Genomic DNA, 24618 nt, shown 5'->3' with positions numbered 1-24618 from the left:
TTAAAACCGTGAAAATGGTAATGTGATAAAAAATAAAATAAAAAACATCAACAACAACAACGACGGTGACGATATCACCACAGAACAATATCACTAATTTTCACCACGATTCAAGACCGTGCATTACATCAAGATAACGATCGAACGTGAACCTAACCAGATGACGGTTTATCTATGGCATGGAGGGGATGGTCGGATGATAACGTGACGACGATTGTGTCTGATAGCAAACACGAGGTCGGGCGTAGTACAAGACGTATTACAACTACCCGCGAGTCTGTTGTTGTTTAGGTGTGCGGTTTCGATAATTTTCAAATTTTTCACGTCAACCAACGCCCACGATACGGTCTAAACTCAAAATAGATTCGCATTTAGACACAAAAACCACCGCGTGTCAATTTTCTACCATTCAATCTCGTTTCGTTGAGGACGTAAGCACGCGTGTTTACCACTGTTGAATGTCATTTGTGGACGTCTGCATGAATGGAAGAAGCGTCGTCCAAATTATCATCCGGCAGCGCCGACGGCGTCGAGTCCGCCGACTGGAGACTACCGTTATGCTTCACGAAAAAACGTCACACGGAGGAGATCAAGCCCGTGGATGCTGTGGTAAATTCATGGCGCCTCAAAGAACGGGTGAGTGTATTGTCCGTCGTTCAGAAGAACATCATCTTGAATTTTCATTAACTTATTAACTTTGTTTTATTATAAATTATTTTTATTTTGTGGATTCAGATGAAAACTGTGAGTGTTGCACTTGTCATGTGTCTAAATGTAGGCGTAGACCCACCAGACGTTTTAAAAGTGCAGCCTTGCGCCCGACTAGAGTGTTGGATAGGTATTAAATTTCACAACTATTATTTAAAAAAAACAATGTTGATTTAATGTTTTAATTTAATAAATTTTTTTGGTCTTTTGAACGTGTTTAAATAAAATTAGATCCAATGATGATGGTTTCTCAGAAAGCATTGGAAGTAATTGGTGGCAATTTACAAAAACAATACGAAAGGTGGCAGCCAAGAGCACGTTACAAACAATCGTTAGACCCAACTATAGAGGAAGTAAAAAAATTATGCAATTCCTTGAGACGAAATGCAAAAGAAGAAAGAGTCCTTTTCCACTATAATGGACATGGTGTTCCAAAACCTACAGTAAATGGTGAAATTTGGGTTTTTAACAGGGTTAGTTGTTTTATTTTTTATTTTTTAACTATTATTTTTTATAAACATTTTAATATTTATAATTCATAACAATTTTGTTAGACATATACCCAATACATTCCATTGTCCATTTATGATCTTCAAAATTGGATGGGATCACCATCAATTTATGTCTATGATTGTTCAAATGCAGGAATGATAATAAAATGTTTTGCCCAATTTGCTGAACAGCATGCAAAAGAAGATTCGGTATATATTATTTTGTTTTGTTATTATAGTTTTTTTTCTATTATTATTATTTACTGATTATTAGCTTAGAATTAAACTTTGAAATTAAGATAATATGATAAATACTTATATAATATTGATTTCTATCTAAAAAAATAAATTGGCAATTAAATTTGTTTTAACTCTTGAGTTAGTGAAAAAAAAAACAAGTAAAATATAGTAAGAAGATACTTAACTAATATATATATATATTTTAATTAGTCATGTTTTATTATTTTTAATAAATGTAGAATTATATAAAATAACAAATTTTATACAGCACCTATTTTAAATTTATGTAATTTTATATTAATTACTAAAATAAAAGCATATTTGTACTGACTCCATTAATTTTTTAATGATAACTACTCTAATTATAGGTACAAATGTTTCATCCAATTATTTGAATTCATCAATAATAAATTGATTCAATTCCATAAAATATTACAAAAAGTATCTAATTTTTATTATTTATTGAATTTAAACCATTAATGTTTAAATGTTTTTTAGTATAATTTAAATATTTATATACAATGTACTTTAAAATATTATTGTCATATTATTTTATTTTTGACTTTGAATAAAAAGTAACTTCTGTTTCTACTTTTAAAATAAAAAGTAAAATATTTTTTTTTTTAGTAATATCCATTTTGCTTTTACGTTAAGCTATATGTATATTATTTAACAAACCATATTTCATAAACATGTTTTTTCATTCATATTATATGGTAATGAATACTCAATACACATTGTACTTATTAAAATATTTGTTACTTTAATTTTTAGCATAATGCTACCCAAAACCCATTGTATACAAGCAAAGAAGGAAAATTTAAAAATTGCATTCAACTGGGTGCATGTCAAATAGATCAAACACTTCCAATGCATCCAGACTTGCCTGCTGATTTGTTTACTTCCTGCTTGACTACACCAATTAAAATGGCTGCTCGGTGGTAATTTATTATATTTATTTATTTTAAGTTATAATTATTTTTGATTTTAAAATAAAACAAAACTGTTCATAAGCTATTTAGTTTGTGGAAATCAATATATTTTTATAATTTATAATCAATTATGATTAGAATATAATTATGTAGTACGTATACTTAACAAAGGCAGTTTTATAATTTTTATCATTTTACATTCAAATTATAATTATATCAATGCGTGACCTGTAATTTAAAATCACTGTTTATACATTATGACTTATGGTGGCTCAATATTACTGCTTTATGTCTCAATATTCATTAGGAAATTATTGTGTTAGTATTCAAAATTAAAGAAACACTTTTTTTTACGTCATTTGAGTGTAAAGTTCAAATGTCTAATAAAGATATTATCAGATAAATAAACATGTTAGACATTTTTATTGCTACAATAATAATTAATAGACTAAAAAGCATTGTAAAATTGTGTTACTGTAATTTGAAATATATCTGTTGAGTAATGCAGAAATGTATTTTGATACATTTTATATTTCATTAGTAAATGAATTGAATGTTTTTTATATTCACTTAAAATTAAACCATTTATTTATCCCTTAAATTGGAGTTAATGTTTTTTCTTAACTTTCTGAAAACAAAATAGTACTCGGAAACAATAAATAAGTAATTTTAAGAATACCAATAATCCTACTGTTATTTCTATTTAGAAAAAAGTTTATTTATATTAAAGATTAAAAAAAATTCATAATCATAATATTATTATCATTTAGTTCAATTAAAGTATTATTTTATTGTCTTCAATTTAAATTTTACAGAGGTCAAATTTTATAATTTTTGTCTTTGTGTCTCGCATATTTTGCATACATTACATATTTTAGATAAGAATTTATTTACAGAACATATTTTCCAATTAAATTTCCTATTTAGTATGAAAATATTAGTATGTGATAATATTTAATGATTAATTAAAGAGATAATGTACTGTTTTATCTACAACCTAATAATGTTTAGTATTTTTGATAAAGTTAATTTTTGTATGTAATCCATCTGATAAGTTCTGTTGTGTCCAGAATGTTATACAATTCTTAGATAGTTAGATGTTCACCTTACTATGTATTTTAAAAATCTATTTATTTAAATAGACGGTTAATTATCATTTTTAAAAATATTAGTTGTTACTTACAGAAATTAGTCCCTATAAACAATATGAATAAAAAATTAATGTAATATGTAAGATTTAATTGTAAATATATTTCCAGGTTTGTAATGCAAAATATGTCAAAACATTGTTCAAAATTAATTCTTGATCTTGTTGATAAGTGAGTTTTGTATTAAAAATGATTTTTATTAATTAAATTAAATATTCAACTTTATTTATTTATTTATTAAATATTTTATTTCCATTAGAATTCCTGGTACATTAAATGATCGTCGAACAATGTTAGGGGAATTAAACTGGGTATTTACTGCTATTACCGATACAATAGCTTGGAACATATTACCTAGAGGTATGATTAGAAGAATTATTAACGCAATTTAAAATAAGCACTATATGAGAACTTTAATTTAAATTTTATTTCCATTATAAAGATACTTTTCAAACATTATTTCGGCAAGATTTGTTAGTTGCAAGTCTGCTTAGAAACTTTTTACTAGCCGAACGTATTATGAGAACATATGATTGTGAACCAGTATCTTCACCTAAATTACCCGCAATGCACAATCATCCCATGTGGCAGGTTTGTAGAAAATAAAAATAAAACATATTTCTTAATGCAATGGTTTTCAACCTTTTTAACAATGCGCCACACCAATTTATATAATATCACCGTATATCAATAATTACATTGGTAAATACATACCCTATACAACTATTAATAGATTTTTCACAGCACATTGACAGGTACGGCACTAGAATTTTTTTCCAGGGGAGGCAGAGTGGGGCAAATATTTTTTTTACGTGGGCTAAAATTTTTCAACAAATACTGAGGTTATTTTAATGAAATATAAATATTTTCGTATCATATAACATAATATAGCTATTATCTATATAGTACATACGTTTTATATTGTATACTCTAAGAGTCTAAACAGAGAATATATACAAACTTTTGAATAGTTAAAAATGTTTTAAGAATAATGTCAAATATTTTTTTTTGTACCTTATGTAATAAAATGTCTAATCACAGACCTTCAACAACTATATTCATAATGATGACATGATACACAAAAATGATAAGTTCTTTATGACTTTAATATTACATACCTTTGTGAATGAATATGTTTCTTTTACTTACCTACATTTCATAAATATAAATTAAAGTAATTGTGTTTAGTAATGAACAATTTGTTTCAATCATCTTTAATGCAATGATTTGGGATACGTTTATTTGTTCATTTTCATCTAGTAATTATTACTCAATAAAGGTAATAAAAAATAAATAAAAGATTTTTTCTTATTTTACAAATTTCAAAACACATTTTATTGAAATTGTAGTAAATTTTTTCCTTATTAGACAAATAATAAATTTAATTTATTCCTCAATTTTTTTAGTTGTGACAAATATATTATATAAGCTAAATATTGATATTTTACACAATATCTATCGTACATATTTTTTAGTGGGGGGGCTGGCGAAGGGGCTGATCTGTTTTCTGGGGGGGGCTAGAGCCCCACCTTGCCCCCCTTGGCGCCGTGCCTGCACATTGATTGAAAACCACTGTCTTAATGAATGATTTGATTCTTAACATCTTTATTTTAATTCAATTATACAAACTGTTAAATTGTAAATATTTTGTTTACAGTCTTGGGATCATATTTTAGATTTGTGTTTGTCTCAGTTACAACGTGTTCAAGAACATGGTGATGGTTTTTTTGTGCGCACAACATTTTTTGAAGAACAATTGACTGCATTTGAAATTTGGCTTGACCATACATCTTGTTTACCAACACAACAACGTAGTGCACCTGAACAGCTTCCTATTGTGCTCCAAGTAATAAAAACAACAATGCATATTATTATCTGATGTATAATATTTTATTATGTGTTGTTGTTCAGGTTCTATTAAGTCAAGCACATAGACTTCGAGCATTAGACTTGTTGGGTAGATTTTTAGATTTAGGGCCATGGGCTGTAAATTTGACTTTATCTGTAGGTATTTTTCCATATATTTTGAAACTACTTCAAAGTTTTGCTGTTGAACTTCGACCAATGTTGGCATTTATTTGGGCTAAAATAATGGCTGTAGATCATGTAAGTGTTCAAAAAAAAATTATATAAGTATAGAAAAAAAAAATGATTGGTTATATTTATTTTTAGACTTGTCAAACTGACATTGTTAGGGAGAATGGTTTTAAGTATTTTTTTCAACTGGTTGAAGATATACGGTTACCTGTAAGTATAAAAATTGTATTAATACTTTTTTTTACTTTTTCCGTTTCTTTAAAAAATTTGCTTGATAAAATTCATTAAATTGTATTTGTTTGGATTTTCTTTGTACTCTTTAATAATTGTTATATTTTTAATAGGTACATAATTATTCTTTTTGTCATATTTGTAGTAATTTATACTTACAATTAGAAATGTGAAAATATTTATCTTATTCTTAAACTAATTTATTTCTTCTCATATGATAATGTCAGATTAAATGATTTTATGTGTATTAAAGAAATGGGTACTTGTTTGTTATCAACATGCTAATACATTGTATAAAATGTATCATTCCACTAGCTATAATTATCTGCCTGCATCCTTTAATAAAAAAATTGATATTAATGATTAATATTTCTCTGTAGATTGATATCCTTTTTTGTGGTTAAGTCTAGTGTAGTTATGTGATATATTTATGGAAAAAAGGTAAATACTTCTTATAATATATTTCAATATTGTATTTTAAAAATGTACTATCATGTTAGTATGTTAGTATATATCTACTATCTAATATCAAATGTGGACCTACCTTGCAAATGCTATTAATTTATTTTAAAATAATTTTTATGACTAATTTCTTGTAATATTTAATAACACCATTTAATTTTTAAAATAAAACATATCTTTAATATAATTAAAATGTGTGAAATTTAACTTAAAAACTGTCTTATTTTATTGTATTTTATTGTATTTACTATGTGTTACTGTTAAATATGTATTATTAACTATATTACTATTCATTTTTATTTGAAATTTTATCACAGTTTATAAATAAATATTCGAGTATTTTAAACAGTCATCTGGTAATAAAATAATATAACAAACAACTAACAAGTATTTTTTGATGTCATTAATAATTAATAATTCTTAAGTTGGGTTATTTACACTGTGTTGTATTCAGTATATTTATTTTATATGTAGATAAAACTTTACCTTTATAATGAATATTAACATTACACGACACAGTATATTAGAAACACAACTTTAAAAATTTATATTTTTAGCAGTTACTGACCAAATATTATTGAAGTATTATTTTATTGTTTATATGTATATATATATTCGTATCTTGTGGGTTTATTAAAAATTGCTTTTTGTTTTTATGATAACTAGGAAGAACAAAGGATGTTGGGAACTGTTGTACTATCCCGACTAATGCAAAACTATAAAAATGGCCAACAACTTGGGCTTAAGAACAATTTAGTATGCATATGTCTTGAACAATTAGCCAATGCTAGTGCTCCATACAAACAATGGTTGACCTTGTGTCTTGCACAGCTTTGGTCTGATTATGATAAAGCTCGTTGGGTTGGTGTAAGGGATATAGCTCATGAAAAACTTTACATTTTACTAGAAGATAAAGTACCTGAAGTAAGTTGATTGTTCATGAAAATAATAATATTTTTTAATTTTCCAAAAGGTATAACAGTTATTTATAGTGATGAAAATTTAGGATGAGACTGAATAGACTCCGCCTTTGCTATTTAATATATTATTATATATTTTGATAACAACTAAAGTTTAATTTTTCAACTAAAAAAAAAAAAAAGATGATAAATCAATTTAATGCTCTATATAATATTTATATTAAGAGATTTTGGATTAGAGTTGAATTTTGTGTTGTTAGCATAAATATTAGAATGATGTAATTTGTTTTTAAACATAAAAGTAAAAATATTATCTGTATTTTTTTATTGGTTTTTTAGAATACTTAAATTTTTAATTAAGTTATGAATAGCATATTATTATTTAAAAAAGTAAAGATAAAACCCATTATCAACAAATAACAATTAAATTTATATTTTAGGTTCGAGCTGCAGCAGTATTTGCTCTTGGTACTTATGTAAGCTGTGATAAGGATCGTACTAATTATGCTATAAAAGTTGATCTAAATATTGCTTTGACTTTATTAAATACTGTTGCTAAAGATATGAGTCCTATGGTCAGGGAGGTAATAATCAAAATAAATTATTGCATTTTGTTATTTAGTTGGTTATTATTCATTAATAATAATAAATGTCATTTAACATTTAGGAAGTTGTAATTGCTCTTCAATGGACTGTTATCACATTTGAAAGATACTTTTTAGAAATAGCAATGCAGGAACAAACCGAAAAATCATATGGATCTCTTTATAAAAGTATGTTCAATAAAGAATTGTAAATTAATTCATAGATGCTAAAATAAAATCAATTATTATTATTAATCCTATTACAGGTCCAAATGGTAAAACAGTTAGTCTGTCTAGAAAGGGATCAAGAGAGAAACTGTCGATGCAGTCTATGCAGTCTACTAATGTAACAGTCACTTTAACATCACCTCAAATATCGCCTGGACCTAGCATTTCCGATGAAATGCCAGAGGAATCAAAATCTGATCATTTGAGAAGAACAAATTCGTCTTCATCAATAGTTACCTTGGGTATGTGTATATTTTTCATGTGGATTAGACATCATTTCAAAAGTACTTTTTCTTAGATGCTTATCAAACAATATCAGCCTATAACAATAATCACTCTAAACTATGGAAGGGTTTGACAGCTTTGGAGCATGATATATTTCCAGATGTTGCAGCTACTGCACAAAAATTAACTAAATACATTAGACAGAAGGTAAGTACTTAATGTGTGTATGCAATATTTTTATTTAAAAATAATTGTCAATAATTATCACTTATTTTGGTTAGCTTAAAAACAAGCCGGATAGTCGTGCATCACATTCATTACCTGCATCTCCGTCTTCTAAAAGTTATCTCAGGTATTGAATTGATTAATTTAAACATTTATTTTATTTATTTATGTACAGTATTTTTAAATGGTCTTTATGATGTATTTTAGTCAAGGAGATTCTCCTCCATTGTCTGTACATGACCTTCGTACTCGACAGAGAGTACCTATTACTCCATCAAGATCCAATTCTAGGACAAAAAACATTGTGCCCAACACTGTATGTAACTACTATTATGTACACAAATTGTTTTAGAAGAATTAACTATTAATACATCCGTCGTGCAATTAGATTGTAGAAGAAAATACCATGCTCTCATCATCATCTTCACCCCCAAATATAGAAAGTGATTGTGAAAAGGACACAACAAATATAACTAAAAGTTTATTAAAATCTCAGTTTTTCGAATGGGTGTCTAAAAATTTTGCTCATCCATTGAGTGGTATGAATGATGGAGGTGACTTTGAGAGTGCAATTTACTATGAACGTGACTGGAGGTGATTTATATTAAAACAAATATTGTTTTGATAACTTTTGATATAATAGTTAATAAGTAATATTAATTATTTTAATGGTTAAAATGTATTCAATAGGTATACTCGAAACATGATGCTTCGTAAAGAAGCACTAGAAGAACAAAACAGAGTAAATAATTTAAATTGTAAGATAGAACATCAAATATTCTCATCAAAATGTAAACAATCACCAAACTCATTGGTGTTTTATCCTTATGACCCTCATGTCATTGTAGCTACAAAAGATTATTTAACGTAAGTAATAATATTTTAAAACTATTAATTGATGTATAGAACAGTGGTAACAAATCCTATTTTCTGATATAATTGCTTTTAAAACATATTTTTTGAATATAGAGTATGGGATTATCATAGTAGCTATAAGTTGTGCCAATGGAAACCAGATGTCAGAAGTCACAATAACGAATCGTCATATAGATTATCTCCACATTTATCTGCTGTAGAATTAATTAATAGCCACGATGTTCCTCTAGTGTTGGCGGGGTACAATGACGGAAATATTCAAGTTTGGTCTCAATGTATTGACGGACCTCCTAAATTAGTTACTGGCTGGCATGCATTACCTATTTGCAAGAGTCCTAGTTTTGAGAGTTCTTCCAGTTAGTACATTTAATCTTAACAAATATTGATGAATCATTTAATATTATACATAATATGTTAATGTTTTACTTAACAATTATCAGTGGCTATGCAATGGGATCAAAGGTCGTGCCATTTAATTTGTGCAGGAGATTCAAGAGTTATTAAAATTTGGGATATTGAGACTGAAACTAAACTGACTGCTTTATCAACAGGAGTCAATGCTTCTGTGACAACCATGTCCATGCAATCTAAAGGTAATTAAGAGTTTAACTGTCACTAATAATAAAGATCACTTAACATCTAAACACAGTATATATTTTATACATTTAAAATCTCTTTATTTAATCCAAATCAATAATATATTTTGATTAGAAGTGGAGATATGTATGATCATAACGTATATTAAGTATACTTTCATTTTATAGCACTCATAAATTTAAAAAGTTGCATTCAGAATTTAAATAAAAACCAATTTTTACATTTTTACATTTGATGTTCTGATGGCTGTTTGCTTAGAATATATGGTCATGATAAAAAATTAATAAAGAAAGAGAAAACGTATATATAAATAACCATTTATATTATTTAGATGTATATTTATATGATAATTCATAACCCTTTTTGATCAAATAAATCAAATAATTTAACAATGCAAACATTGAAATACATGGCAATTTAAAATAGTACTATACCAAAGTTATTTTATGTATTTTTTTTTACAGAAAATAATATATTTGCTGCTGGTTGTAAAGACGGTTCAATTAAAGTGTTTGATAAAAGACTTCCACCAGACGAAGCAAAAATAGCTTCTTTCATAGGACATCATAGTAAAATACTTACCTTAAGATTACAAGATGCTACAGTTGTATCTGCTAGGTAAATGCGTTTATCTAATTTAGTCAAAGAAAAATATTAACTGATTAATTAATATAATAGTGCTTATGGAGACATAAAAACATTTGAGTTTGGCCATAATGCACCACAGCAAGAATTTCATGTCAACAACATGCAATCCGCAGCCATTCACTCGATGTGCAATATAATAGCATGGTTAGTATAAACTATAAAATTTGTTTTAAAAATAACAATATATATTTTGAGTAATTTAATTTTTTAATTTTAGCAGTAGTATAAATCAGATGTTATTATTTTACAACACCGAGGGTCAGTTGTTGAACTCTTTGAAGTTGACAGACTGGTTCATGAGTACACGTTATTCACCATTGATGACTACCAAGTTTCACCCCCAAAAAGTGCTACTTTCTACTGGGGCTATGGACGGAACTATAGCATTATACTCAATTGATCCCAAAAGATAATGAACGTATAAACTTTTTTGTTTTTTTTTTCATGTTAATTAATTTTTGTTATTCTTTTTCTAACACTTTAAATACTCATGACACTTTCTTTTATTGTGCTCAAAAATTTGCTATTCGACTGAACATTGGTTTTTTATGTACTTAGTATTTTTCTGTACATAAAAAATTAATTTATTATTATTTTTAAATTAATACTATAAATATTATTGTTGTTACTCTGTTAATTGAATGTCTTGTACGTTCTGCCATAAATCGTTTATATGTTCAAACACATAATTTAGTTCTTTATGCCGATGTAACAAAAAAAATTCTTGTAAATGAGATGGGACGACCGGTTTGCTATATTTTCTTACATCTTTTACAAATCTACTTTTGTCGTCTGTTGTACCTTCTGGACGAAACCTAATGAACATTTGAGACAATTGATGATCTGAACATGTTCCAATGTACTGTTTGTAATCCACTCGGCCAGATCGAATTAGTGCAGAATCCAATCTAAAATAACCATTATTTATGTTTAGCAGTGGTTTATTATTTCTTACAGACTATACTATTATTGTTATTCACCTGTCGACGTAGTTGGTAGTCATAAATAGTATTCTGCCTTCGGACGATACGACACCATCCAAAGCGTTTAGCAAACCGCTCAATGTCACTTTAGTACTGCCTTCTGCCACAAGTTAACAATAATGTGTAAAAAAATTGAGTATGGATATTGAATATTTCTTTTACTTAATACAAGATATGCGCATAATATACCTATGACTGTTTTCCCATCTCTGTTGGCAAACATCGCGTCGATATCTTCCAGGAGCACGAATGATTTGGACGGTACTTCTCCCATTAATTGAACTAATTGATCGTCAGACATTTTTGAGTCATTCAGGCTTAACACGCACAAGTTGTACTTGATCTCGCCAGCCAACGCCATGATCATAGATGTCTTACCACAGCCTGGTGGCCCATAGAGCAGGTAACCCCTACGGTACGGTATTCCTAGAATACCAAGGTAACATTTTATTTTTTAGCTAAATTTTATTTTGTTACTGTATTAATTCGAACAATTTACTGTCTGGTGTAGATTATGTCCTTACTAAGGATTAGATACTTTTTCTAAGTCTAAAATGCCAATGTTATGTATTGACTATCAAACAATTTAGTACCACTACCATGTTAAAGTGTTAACTAATAAAATTTAGTTATTTACGTACCCCTTTCCAAGTACCAAGATTGGTCGTCTACAAAATCATGTATGTCCTTGAGTATATTTTCGATCACGCCTTCGTCTAGTATAACAGACGACAATGACCGTGGAATGCGGGGCTCTCCAAAGTTGTGCCATGTGTCGTACGAGGGTACCATCAGAGTGGTGCCCAACTCCATAACTGACATGGCGTATAATCTGGCTGAAGGAAAGTCAATAGAATATATTTTATGAAATGCACTACACCTCACAATGTAAAAGACCAATATAATATAATAATTAATAACTACCACCGATATAGTGGATACCAACCCTCTTCTAGGATTTCATTCAGCACTTGTCTATTTCGGCCCCAAGTAGATAAATTAAGTGTCTCGTACGGTCTAGAACCGTATTCACTAGATATCATCGAGCTGCGATCGCGTTTAACGCGTATTGTATGACCCTTGTACCTGCAGAGAGTACATATATAAGTTATAAATTATAATTATTACAAATCATTAATGTAATAGCTGAATATCTATAATGTTTAAGCTGGAGTTGAATGAATTGAACTTTATCGTGGATGGAAAAATGAGCGTAAGCTATGTTTGAAGTGAGGTTCTCGGTATTATTTGTCCGAACAAGTAGATTATAATATATTTAAGTATTTAGTTGGAAAGACAATATTTTACTCCACACAGCCTTTATGACCAATTGTATTGATCTTGCATTATACAAGCTATAATTGATAAAATAATTACCTATACCTAACTAAATATTTAAGTTTTAAATTTTACTGGGATGCTTGAAATAGCTTAGGATAATCACCGTCCTATACGGCTATATCAAAACAACAAAGTTCTTATACAACAATAAGATGCCACTTTGATGTATCAATTTGACGTAGTGAAATTAGAATTAGCATATATATTCAAGGGTCCATTACTAAGTGAATTATCATAAAATTGCTAAGAATTTTTTTTAATTTTACCTAGTTACAAATACCTACATGATATTTTTAGAATTTTATACTGATGTCTCTTCAAAGTGCAAATCAAAAACTAAATATAATGTTAACTTGACATACCATCGGCACATTGTTCGAAGTGATTATATTTACATAAAAACACTATAAATTGATTTTAAGAATTTGAATTGAAAATTTAGAGTTTAATTTGTTAAATATTATTGAAGCTCTTCAATTTTCTTGGATTTTATATTTACCATTAGAATTTTTCGAGTTGTATGTAATGTAAACTATAGTTATAAGTGAATGTATATGGAAAAGAACAGACAATATTTTATAGTGTTGTTCTCCCTAGTTTTTAAATATTTGCAACATGCGTTAGTACCTACAGGTTTGAAGAAAAATTTGATAGCAGAGAACTGAGAAGTGAGGGCTGCGTAAAATTATTCTACTAAAGTAAAATATGTTTTTAAAGCTTAATAAGCGTTCGATAAGGCAGTGCTGAGAATTTTTTTTTATTTTCCAGGATTCTGGATAAATTAGCACGCAGTAAATTTGTACAACCTATCAATTTTTTTTTTATTACTTTTGAAACAATCTCAACTAATCAAGATAGCATTGATATATTAATCGTATTTCGATTTATACTAGAAAATATTGAAAATAATAAAGGAAAAATCTAATATATTTTTGATACCTTCTTCACTTGGTCGTGTTATAGTCCTAGTATATTAAGGTATGTATTGAGCAGTGTTCGGAACGTTCACTAAAAAAATGAACTCGTTCGCGTTCACGTTCAGTCCTTAAAAAAGGAACTCGTTCACGTTCACGTTCGTGTTTTTTCAAACGAACGCGTTCACGTTCACGTTCTTTCAAAAAATGAACGCTTTTATTTATTTTTTTTACTTTTTTTTTTATTAATCATTTACCTACTGTAATAGTAAATATTATAGACGGTCTACAAACAAGTACACACTACGCACAATGCACTAGTGCACTACAACAACCGATTCACTATACTAGATACCTCTTATTCCAAGACCGTGCTTGTTACTGAACAATTTTAAATGTATGATAACTGATATTTCACAGAATACTGTAAGTACATTGTAGTATTGTACAGATTTCACAACAATCATAACTATAAATAAATTCCGTGCGAGTTCTTCGCGACTGCGCACCCTCGTTTTGGGATTCCCAGTAATTAAATTTAAATTCGACGGTACAGAATAAATGATCAACGATAAAGCCCAGACTTAAACACGATACCGTCTACTATAGGTTTATACTTATAGCTATTCATTTTTATTATGATTAGCCGATTAGGTTCATTACAAATTCGTGGAAATCATAACATTATTGTTGTATGTCAATTTCACGTATTTAATTTTTTTTTATTCAAATTAAATATATCCTAGGAATTAAAATGGAAGATATCAATATATTTTATAAATATATTTATTAAATAGTAAATAAATTGAACGTCTTAAAAATCGATCAAGTTCGTTAAAAATATAAACGTCGTTCACATTCACGTTCTTTTTTAATAAAACGAGTGACGTTCACGTATCGTTCACTACATATGAACGTGAACGCGTGAACGTGCGTTCATGAACGACGTTCTTTCCAAAAACTGGTATTGAGGTGTCGGTGCGAACTTTACAGACGTACCACTGTGAAATAATACAATTGTAATATAGCAGTTTATTGGTAATTAACGTTTTGGGTATTAAATACATCTCTTCTTTGATGATATAAATGTATAATCCATAAATATCCAACGCCGCGTTCGCGGCGCAGAGCAAAGTAAAAAAAAAAGAAAGCAGCGCGCGACGACGATGTATATTAGGCCGAGAGAACCAACTTGTATTCATTGTATTCATTGCAACCAATGTTATTTTACGAAAATCATGTCAGCTATCCTGTATCCTAAACTAATGAACCAATTGACTTGAAACTTTCACGAATAGCTCAGTTTGGTGTGTAGATAATTCTGTGAAAAATTCAAGTACAGCCTTAGTAATGCGCTAAACTGCTAAAGTATTGGCATAATTATTAAACAAAACGCTATTTTATTCAACAATTTCACGAAGTATGTGTTTGTGCTGGCCGCAAATAAAATAAAATAAAAAATAAACACTATGGTATTAAACGAAACAATTTAAAACCGACAGTAGTATAGTAATTACTAATTAGTAATGTTCTTATTTGTCTCAGATCTGCCTTGAATTTGCTTTAACGTCTACGTAACTATTATTATTTTATAAGTAATTATAGTATTAAACTCTAGATTTGTTTAAATCACTGACTTAGTTATGAATGCATTACCAAATGAAAAAATAAATATTGATGGCAACGTGTACCTATAAACTACACTTGGTGATTTGCCACCATGGTAAATCAATGACATCAACTAATTATACATGCATTATCCGACATCTTAATAAATGGGTTAAATGTAATGATTCTAATATTTATTACGACCGGTGGCCACGTGGTGATAAAGACATATAAAATCGTTCTCCAGCAGAAATTAAAACTTTAACTATATAATAATATATCTCCTCTCTCCCGAACAAATATAAAAGATTTAACTATATACATAATTGCAAAATTGTTATTAAAAAAATGAGTGATATCTCATCAAAAACACTCCGTGTAAAAATATCGCTAAGAAAAAAAAATTATAAAAGTTGTGATATCAAAAATTGGCTAAGTAATTTTATAAATTCATTAATATACAAGTATTTATAATTGTTTGTATTTAATGTAACTTGTATTTATTTAGTGTAAATAATAATTTTACTTTGTTCTGCGCAGTTACTATTATTTATGTTTCTAGTTTCTACGACTAAGAAACCAAATGCACTATGTCTCGATTTCTTCATAGGTAAATAATCGCATCATTTTGTATATCTTTATAATAGTTAAATTATAGAACAATACAAATATTTAAATACATCCTTCTAATATTTGCCAAGCTAAGTAAAATTATTACTTACACTAAAATATAAACACACAAGGTACTTATACATTAAATATAAACATTAAAACAGTTATAAATACTTCTATATTTAATGAATTTATGATATTACTTAGCCAATTTTTGATATCACAACTTTTTAATTTAAGTGATTTTTTTACTTAGCGATGTTTTTACACGGATGTGTTGCTACGGAAAAAAATATGTACTAAAATATTTTAGTTAATTTGACTAAATTATAGTAAGAAATACTAATTTTAGATGGTAAGCCTAACTATAAAATTATAGTTGAATATTTTTAGTTTTTTTACCTATATTTTGATTATTTCAACTAAAAGATTTTAGTATTTTATTATTGCTTAAATTGTTTTAGTAATTATTGCAATATTACACCTGACAACGGGTGCCGGTCATACTGGACAACGGCTCGTGGTTACACTGTTACTTTTATTTTTACCTATTTCGGGTTTTTTACCTCTATGGCAGTGATTGAGTGATCGAAAATCGGCTTTTCCTTTTACTGTTTTTTTTCCGTGTCCGTCATCGTCATTGCGTCATTTGAAATTTAAATTTTCTTAAGTGTTAAATTTTAATTTGTCACCTGTCATCAATACGTTTTTGCATAGGTTTTTGTTGTCATTTGTATACATGTAAGTATAAATATACCTAATACCTATATATAACTTTTGTTTAATTATTACTATAGTATACATTTTTAAAGATGGTCGTAAAGTTTACATTTGTTGTCGCAAAATTACATCATTTATTTATTTGTTAACATACCTGCAGGACTAATATTTATACCATTAAAATAAAGTAGGTATGTATGTTATATCATTTGTATTACCTAATTATAATTAAATAACAATAAAATATATTCTTACATTTATCTCTGACTTTATTTATTTTATTTATTGAAGTATAATGGTATATATTTTCAATTATTTAATTAATATAGTACAATGTACTATAAAATGTTTAGTATTTAGTACTAAGGGTTTTAAAGATTAAGTATTGCTAACTAAATTGTATAATAGAAGCTACTAAAAAATGTATGTTAATTAACTAAAACGTTTAGTAATCAGAACTAAGGGTTTTAAAGATTAAGTATTGCTAACTAAATTGTATAGTATAGAAGCTACTATACAATTTATGTTGACTAACTACAACATTTAGTATTCAGTACTAAAAAATTACTACAATGTTTTAGTTGACACTACTATATTATAGTTACCATAGCTATAATAGGATAACTATAATAATGTAGTATTATTAACTAATATAATAGCTGTCCTATATATAACTATAAAATATAGTTAAAATTATTACAATTCTAGTAACCTCAACTACATATTTTTTTCCGTATATTTTTTTTTTGCAACTGAAAATTCTAACTACCAAGACATAATGCTATATCGTTTCAGAATCGGGTTTACTTGAACATGTGTTCGCCGGAACTTGGCTCGTAGTCGAACTTTGACGTCGCGTGTCCGGACTCAGTGTTCCGACAGACGGTGGTGACACTGAAGTGCAACAGGTGTTCATTGTACTTGGAAATCCATTGCAATAGCCAATGGTAACACTTATCCGAGTTGGAAACTTCGAGTTCGGTAACGTAGTTTTGCCAAAAGTACCGTTTAATCAGTCCTATTGTCTCATCGATGACTATCGAAGCCAAGCTTAGGCTGGCCAGTCCTACGACTTTGGACACGTAATTACTGGATACAGCGACCACTATGGCGTGCTTTAATAAATGCATCTTTTCACTGTGGATTGAACACAAAGCGTACCTTAAGTATAATCAAATATAAAAAATACGCTAGTATTACTAGCGTAATTTATACTTAATTAGGTAAATATCATATTATATATTATATTGTAACCTAGTTATATAAATTTTACCCCGAAGGAGCGAAAATGCATTGGAAATTAAGCGTACAAAGACACCTCTATAATAATTCATATTCCACATTCCAACAAAATAATTTTGCATAAAATACGGTAAAAATAAACTAATAACATAAGTATGTAGTTTATTCTTTATAATTAGATGTATCAATCAATAGTTTAAAATATTTAACAATGGATTTGCCCAACAATTGATTACCTATGTAATATTATTTATAAACGAATTATTCAACAAAGTAGTATACATTAAGTCTATTCATAAAAAATTAATTTTAGTTATATATTTTAATAGACATTTATCTAATAATTGTAACTATCTTACAGTACCACGAGATGCATTCTACTGGTGGTAAACATAACAAGACGTTTTCTGGAATATAATCAAGGCCTTGTTGAGGAGTGGGAATTTGTCTCAACTTGAGACCGAAACAGGCAAGTGCTAAGTGAGATTCCGGAAGAAGGTTGGTATCTACTGTACCAGTGGTAATTGTTAATAATATTATAATATACTATATACCTCAAATATTTTCGTAATGTAGATTGTAAGGTGCAGTGTATTTGATAAAATATATTCCATTGACTTTCCTCCACCCGGATTACACGTCATGTCTGTCATGGAGTTGAGAACCACTCTGATGGCTCCATCGTACCACACACTGCACAACCTTTGAGAATCGAGCATTTCACTGCCAATATGTAGTTCGTTAAACTAGACGAGAGCATGATTGAAAACACACTCAAGAATTTATATGATTTTGTGGACGACCAATTTTGGTACTTGGATAGTGATACGTAAATAACTAAAGTTTATTAGTTCACTATAGTATAATGCGGTTACGCGGCAATGGTATTAAATCGCATAACGTAGCCAACAAATAATACTGGCATTTTAGATTTAGGGTACATAGTTATTATACCTTTATAGCCTATAGGTATATTATGCGTACCTATCTATAATTTATAAAATAGTGTTTTGGTGTCCATATGCAATTTTTTACACTGTATCACTAACTTGTGAGTTGTGGCAGAAGGTGATTATGTGATTATATTATATTATATATTATGTGTTATAGCCCCGCCGTGGCAGGTGAAAACTTTATAGCCCCGCCACTCAGGTTTGTTATCACCCCGCCATTCATATAACAATAAATACATCGTATAAATATATATACTTGTATATGTATTAAAATTAAAAAATTGAATAATAATAAATATAAAACAGTGGTATAATTAAAAATATTTATTTATTAACGATATATTGATATAATATTAAAAAAAAATTGAATAATTATAAATATAAAATTATAAAACAATGATATAATTAAAAATGTTTATGCGTTATGTTATTCCCAAAATTCTGCTATATCTTTTAAAATGGTTTCAAATGAATCACTATTCTTCAGTTTTGATCACCACATAAATACTGCCAAATACGAGTCTAAAAAATTTCTATCTGTTCCTCTACGTTTACGTTGCCCCAGTTAAGGTTAAGGAGGGCTGAGTGGGCTGCAGCCCAGGGGCCCAACAATTTTATGATATTTTAATAAAAAAAAATATTTTTTTGTTTATGCATAAGGGGCCCCCACAATGCATTCCGCCCACGGGCCACCACATACCTAAATATAACTTAAATTCTGTTGTTATATGAATGGCAGGGCGATAACAAACCTGAATGGCGGGGCTATAAAGTTTTCACTTGCCGTGGCGGGGCTATAACAAACCAGTACCTAAAATTATATATTGATATTATTATTTTAATTTTTAGTTGATTACGAAAACAGAAAAAAATATGTTAACACATATTTGGGCTCTGAAACGAAAATGTACTGTAGATTAAATTATGAAATAACATTAGAGCTCTAATCTCTGTATTTAATACAAAAATAAAATTTAAAATTCTAATTTTAATAGATAAATTAAAAATTGGAGGTAGTACCTAGAAGAAATCAATATAGGGTTAGGTTAGGTTTATAACTTATAAAATAATTTGTAGGCGTTTTGATATTGATGAAATTGAATCTGTTCAACGTTTAAGAACCTTTATGGAAGATAATGAAACCAAAAACCAAAGGTAGTCTAGGAAATATTTGAGTAGTCGAGATAACACAATTATACACCTAAGGTAGTCGATGTAACACGGAAGTACCGTCTCATGAATACCTAATATTATTAAACATTTGAGAGCATCATTTTTAACTTCAAACGTATCCAGTTCAATGTTTATTAAATCCAACGGTCCACTTATTGAAGTGTTCAAACTAGAAATGTACGTTTCAAGTTATTTTCACTATTTAAGTAAAAGTAAAGATAAAGTGATTTTACCCCCTTGGTTAGAAATAAAGTTTCCAATGTACTATTAAAAGTTAACCCTTTCCACCACTAAATTAAATATTTCGACATTGAATTTCGATTACAAAAATTATACAATAGGTACTCGTTTTAAAGGAAAAATGAACATTCGTTTTTTTTATTTCACTTATTTTCCCAAGTTTTTACTCATCAATGCAAAAATAAAATGCAAATTTGTAAGAAATTCACAACTTTATAAAAGATGCATTTTTTTAAAATAAATTATAATAACACAATTTGTGGGTACTACTTACGACATCGTTGCTGACGGTGATTTATGTTATCCAGAAATGATTATGTGTGACGGATATAAGAACGCCGTGTTCAATAGTCTTTTGAAGTTTTGTAAACATGAATGTTTAGAGCACAGTAATATTCCTACGAAAGTACCTAAAAACGGTGAAATATTGAAAAACAAAAACGAAAATATGCAACTATGTAAGGTAATAAATTAATAACACTAGGCGTCTAGGTTCAACATTTAAATAGTATATAATAAAATAAAGATTAAGTGTTATCAAAACCGGTCCCGTCTGTTTCGGCAATGATAACGACACAAGAGACACGTTACCACCATAGATAATAAAGATCTTTATTATCTATGATTATGTGGAGATAGTCCGTATCACCACAATTACCACCACACGTCTTATTATCACAAATTATAACTGTGGTCTGTGGTAACCACAATTTTATGTATCACGATAACCACAAATGTAATTTGTGTAGCCTATAAGTCAGGGGCACACTTGTTTTGATTTTTTTTTTTTAGTTAAAGTATGAACAACTTACACTCTTATATTATATTTTTAAGCTTTTAACTTTAAAATGCATCAACCAGAAATGTCGTGAACATATAACTAGCGATTTCAAATTATGCGTTAAATTCACTCATACTTTTAGAATTTTAGATGATTGCAGTCAAATGACAATTTATTATTATTCGGTGTAGCTGTGTTTCCCATTTTAACTTTTAAGTTTAAATTACTCAAAGTTTATAATCTTATATTAATCAGTAATTAGTATTTTTATACTAAATATTGCTGTTTTACATATTTCAGAGGTTAGTTTATATAAATAAATGATTATACGTTATAATCACGTTGTAATTAAACGCGTTAGGCCAAGTAAAAGTAAATATTGTTTAGATTTGAGTGTCCCTAGAAACGCTATGTTTATTTATATAATATGCTTTTATTTAATAATTTTGTCAATTTATTAATTTTTTGAACAATTATTTCACAGTTTAATTAATACAAACCTATCATTGCATCCTATTTCAAATTAGGAGTTATTATTATTTATTGTATAATAATTAGATATGATATATTCAAGGATTATGAAAGTTAGCCATGGGATTATCGGTCGACAAAGAGAACTCACGTAAATAGCATCAAAATACGTTTTATTTTATGATTTATTTAAATCGGGTTTTTCTTTTACATAGTTCTAGCTTCAGTCGTTTTCGTGGAGATTTATATCATCCTGTCGTTCGTCGATTAAGGTAATATTAAATTTCACTACGTACATATATAGTAATAATATTAACCTGTGAATTCAGATTGTTTCAATAATTGTTATTATATAATTCAAAATTGGTTAATTTCATGGACAAAGATTTAATCATTGTTTATTTCAGGGGGGTGATCGGGGGGGGGGGGGGTAATACCCCCCCCCCTCCGAAAAAAGGTATGACATTATTACGTAAATTGTATATTGTGATGCAATTTCTAAGGCATACCCCCCTTGAAAATGTACGATACCCTCAACCCCCCGGGATAAAAGATCAGAAATAAACACTGGATTTAATGGACTATAGTATCGCAAAGATTAGCGGGGATTGAATGGATGGGTTAAAAATATCTGTTCTTCTTTCATTAAACATTATTCCTTCTTTCTTCTAAAGTTGGAAATATTGAAATAACATTTCTCCTGGTGGTAAATATTTAAGTACTATAAATTGAAAATTAGTAATAAACTTGCTATAATTGCGTGTATTAACGTATACAATTTGTATCAGTTTATCGTAAATAGCTTTTTACATTCCTGTAATAATGATAATGATTAAATACTTAAATTCAAGTATACAATAATCAATTATTTTGATTAAGTTTATTTTTTTTATAATTCAGTCAATTCAGATATTGTTGATGATCAAATACTTCCTAAACTGTTTGAAGAGCTCTTTTAGTTGAATTTTAGATTTATTGATAACATTTGAATACTGGTTCATTATATTTTAGTCCCTAGGTCACCAGGGAAATATCTATATTCTATTTAGTCGTGGTTGTCATTTGTAAATTTTTAACGTTAGGGATTGGTTTCATTGATTTATACAGCTTAAAATTTTAAATCAAATAGACATTTAAATTACTATAAAGTAATGTGTACCCAAATCCAAATCATGCTTTTTGAAAATAAATTTAGAAAAAATAAAAGATTATTATTTAGAATAAATAAGTAAATTTTGCTTTAAAATATTTTAATTATTTTTTTATGTACACTATGTTTGATTGTATAGCTATACGGTCAAAAATAAGTATATCAATCAAGAAATGCATCGACGTATCACGGAAAATAAAGCAAAATTTCCAGTGAAAAAAGAAATCAAGATGAAATCAAAAGAGGTGTATAAATCTAAAGCTGAGTTTGGTCCATCGTATGCCCAGCAGTTACAACAAACCTGCGTAGTCATTGCGGTAGGATATTTTTTCTGTCCAGGAATACCAAAGTTCATATGCACCACAGCTGCAACTATTGGGAAAATTATTTTAAAAATTATCAATAATTGACAAGAAATTATTTGATAACCTTGTCTAATTCTGGTCTGAGTTGTTGAGCGGTATATATATATATATATATATATATAATATTTTCTTATATTATTATAATATATTTGTTTTGTATATATTATCTTATAACTCTTAAGTGATATTATAATAATGTATGCGAATGTTGGTGATTTCCATATAATTAAAGGTTTATAAATACATTGTGCGTGTGTGTGCGTAGTTCTCAGAGTTTAAACTTTCAAGCGATGTATAATTATAATAATAATATACACATTTTGCAGATTTCGTTGCACCTTTAAAATATATATATTATAATATCATATAATATACAAATTTTGCCTACATGTCTAAACAATCTCAGGTCTCAGCTACTTCATATTTTTATATGATGATATCGTGTAGGCTGATTTCATTATATATTTAAGACCTTATTATAATATGGGTATTGGGTAGGCTTTCTGAAGATTTTATCTTAACTATTTAAAAAAATAATAATAATTCCACTGTATTATCCGACTATAATTATCATTGAATCTCTATACCTATGTAATAATATAAATTATTATATATATTACATACATATATATATGTATAGGTCACATAGGACATCTAAAGCTTCATTATAATTACTTAATATTTTGTTTTTAAAATAGTTAACAAAATTATAATTGTTGCTCTTCCCACCTTGCCAATAATAACTTAGTAACATTATGTACTTTTTAATTTGTATTTATTACAACTTCTTAATTATTAATTATAATTACTCTTTTAAACAATATAGATTCAAACCGGCTCGTTTAATTCCATATAAATTCAATTGTTCAATCATTTGTGACATTTTTTCTACCGCAGCGTATTTAATACTTCATATATTTCTACATGAATGGACTTACGAGCCTTAACTGATTATTATGTAAAAATCTATGAAGTATTAAATACTCTGTGGTAGAAAAAATGTCACAAGTGGTTAAAAAATTGAATTTATATGGAATTAAACGAGTCGGTTTGAACCTATTTCGTTTAAAAGAGTAATGATAATTAATAATTAGGAAGTTGTAATAAATACAAATTAAAAAGTACATAATGTTACTAAGTTATTATTGGCAAGGTGGGAAGAGCAACAATTATAATTTTGTTAACTATTTTAAAAACAAAATATTAAGTAATTATAATGAAGCTTTAGATGTCCCATGTGACCTATACATATATATAAGTATGTAATATATATAATACTTTATATTATTACATAGGTATAGAGATTCAATGATAATTATAGTCGGATAATACAGTGGAATTATTATTATTTTTTTAAATAGTTAAGATAAAATCTTCAGAAAGCCTACCCAATACCCATATTATAATAAGGTCTTAAATATAATGAAATCAGCCTACACGATATTATCATATAAAAATATGAAGTAGCTGAGACCTGAGATTGTTTAGAAATGTAGGCAAAATTTGTATATTA

The 24618-nt window shown here is 28.1% G+C and overlaps 2 protein-coding genes and 2 long non-coding RNA genes across 7 annotated transcripts; 3 read left to right on the top strand and 1 right to left on the bottom strand.

The window, feature by feature from the left end:
• The first annotated feature begins 216 nt into the window (after positions 1-216).
• On the top strand, positions 217-11088 carry LOC114120868 (regulatory-associated protein of mTOR). Of its 2 annotated transcripts, none has more exons than XM_027982936.2 (25): positions 217-636; positions 736-838; positions 940-1181; positions 1263-1409; positions 2214-2380; positions 3631-3690; positions 3779-3879; positions 3962-4110; positions 5177-5365; positions 5431-5625; positions 5692-5766; positions 6916-7173; positions 7610-7753; positions 7837-7942; positions 8020-8223; positions 8280-8413; positions 8488-8558; positions 8639-8747; positions 8820-9025; positions 9122-9298; positions 9401-9663; positions 9748-9900; positions 10369-10522; positions 10583-10696; positions 10773-11088. In XM_027982936.2, exons 1-25 carry the CDS (start codon positions 484-486, stop codon positions 10963-10965), a joined length of 3867 nt encoding a protein of 1288 aa, XP_027838737.2. In that variant the 5' UTR covers positions 217-483; the 3' UTR covers positions 10966-11088. The 2 variants fall into 2 exon arrangements, with proteins under 2 accessions (XP_027838737.2, XP_027838736.2); XM_027982935.2 differs by having other exon boundaries at positions 220-636; positions 10770-11088.
• LOC114120869 (mitochondrial chaperone BCS1-like) lies at positions 10716-20902 on the bottom strand. Of its 3 annotated transcripts, none has more exons than XM_027982938.2 (7): positions 20613-20902; positions 17538-17891; positions 12482-12621; positions 12177-12371; positions 11725-11961; positions 11533-11635; positions 10716-11460 (listed from the first exon to the last, which is right to left on the bottom strand). In XM_027982938.2, exons 1-7 carry the CDS (start codon positions 20615-20617, stop codon positions 11178-11180), a joined length of 1317 nt encoding a protein of 438 aa, XP_027838739.1. In that variant the 5' UTR covers positions 20618-20902; the 3' UTR covers positions 10716-11177. The 3 variants fall into 3 exon arrangements, with proteins under 3 accessions (XP_027838739.1, XP_027838741.1, XP_050054090.1); XM_027982940.2 differs by having other exon boundaries at positions 17538-17867; positions 20613-20901; XM_050198133.1 differs by lacking the exon at positions 20613-20902 and adding an exon at positions 18527-18669 and having other exon boundaries at positions 17538-17867.
• Positions 14539-17652, top strand: LOC126549313 (uncharacterized). The gene is made up of 3 exons (XR_007603456.1): positions 14539-16751; positions 16823-16921; positions 17526-17652. It is a non-coding gene; the product is annotated as an uncharacterized LOC126549313 (long non-coding RNA).
• Positions 17854-22921, top strand: LOC114120758 (uncharacterized). Its single transcript, XR_007603454.1, has 7 exons — positions 17854-17953; positions 18011-18102; positions 18334-18470; positions 18549-18801; positions 21604-21741; positions 21806-21862; positions 22880-22921. It is a non-coding gene; the product is annotated as an uncharacterized LOC114120758 (long non-coding RNA).
• The last annotated feature ends 1697 nt before the right edge of the window (positions 22922-24618 follow it).

This window comes from Aphis gossypii, chromosome 1 (genome assembly GCF_020184175.1).
Source record: "Aphis gossypii isolate Hap1 chromosome 1, ASM2018417v2, whole genome shotgun sequence".
Lineage (NCBI taxonomy): Eukaryota > Metazoa > Arthropoda > Insecta > Hemiptera > Aphididae > Aphis > Aphis gossypii.
Note: the sequence above shows the minus strand (reverse complement) of the source record. Positions and strands in the feature narration are given on the sequence as shown.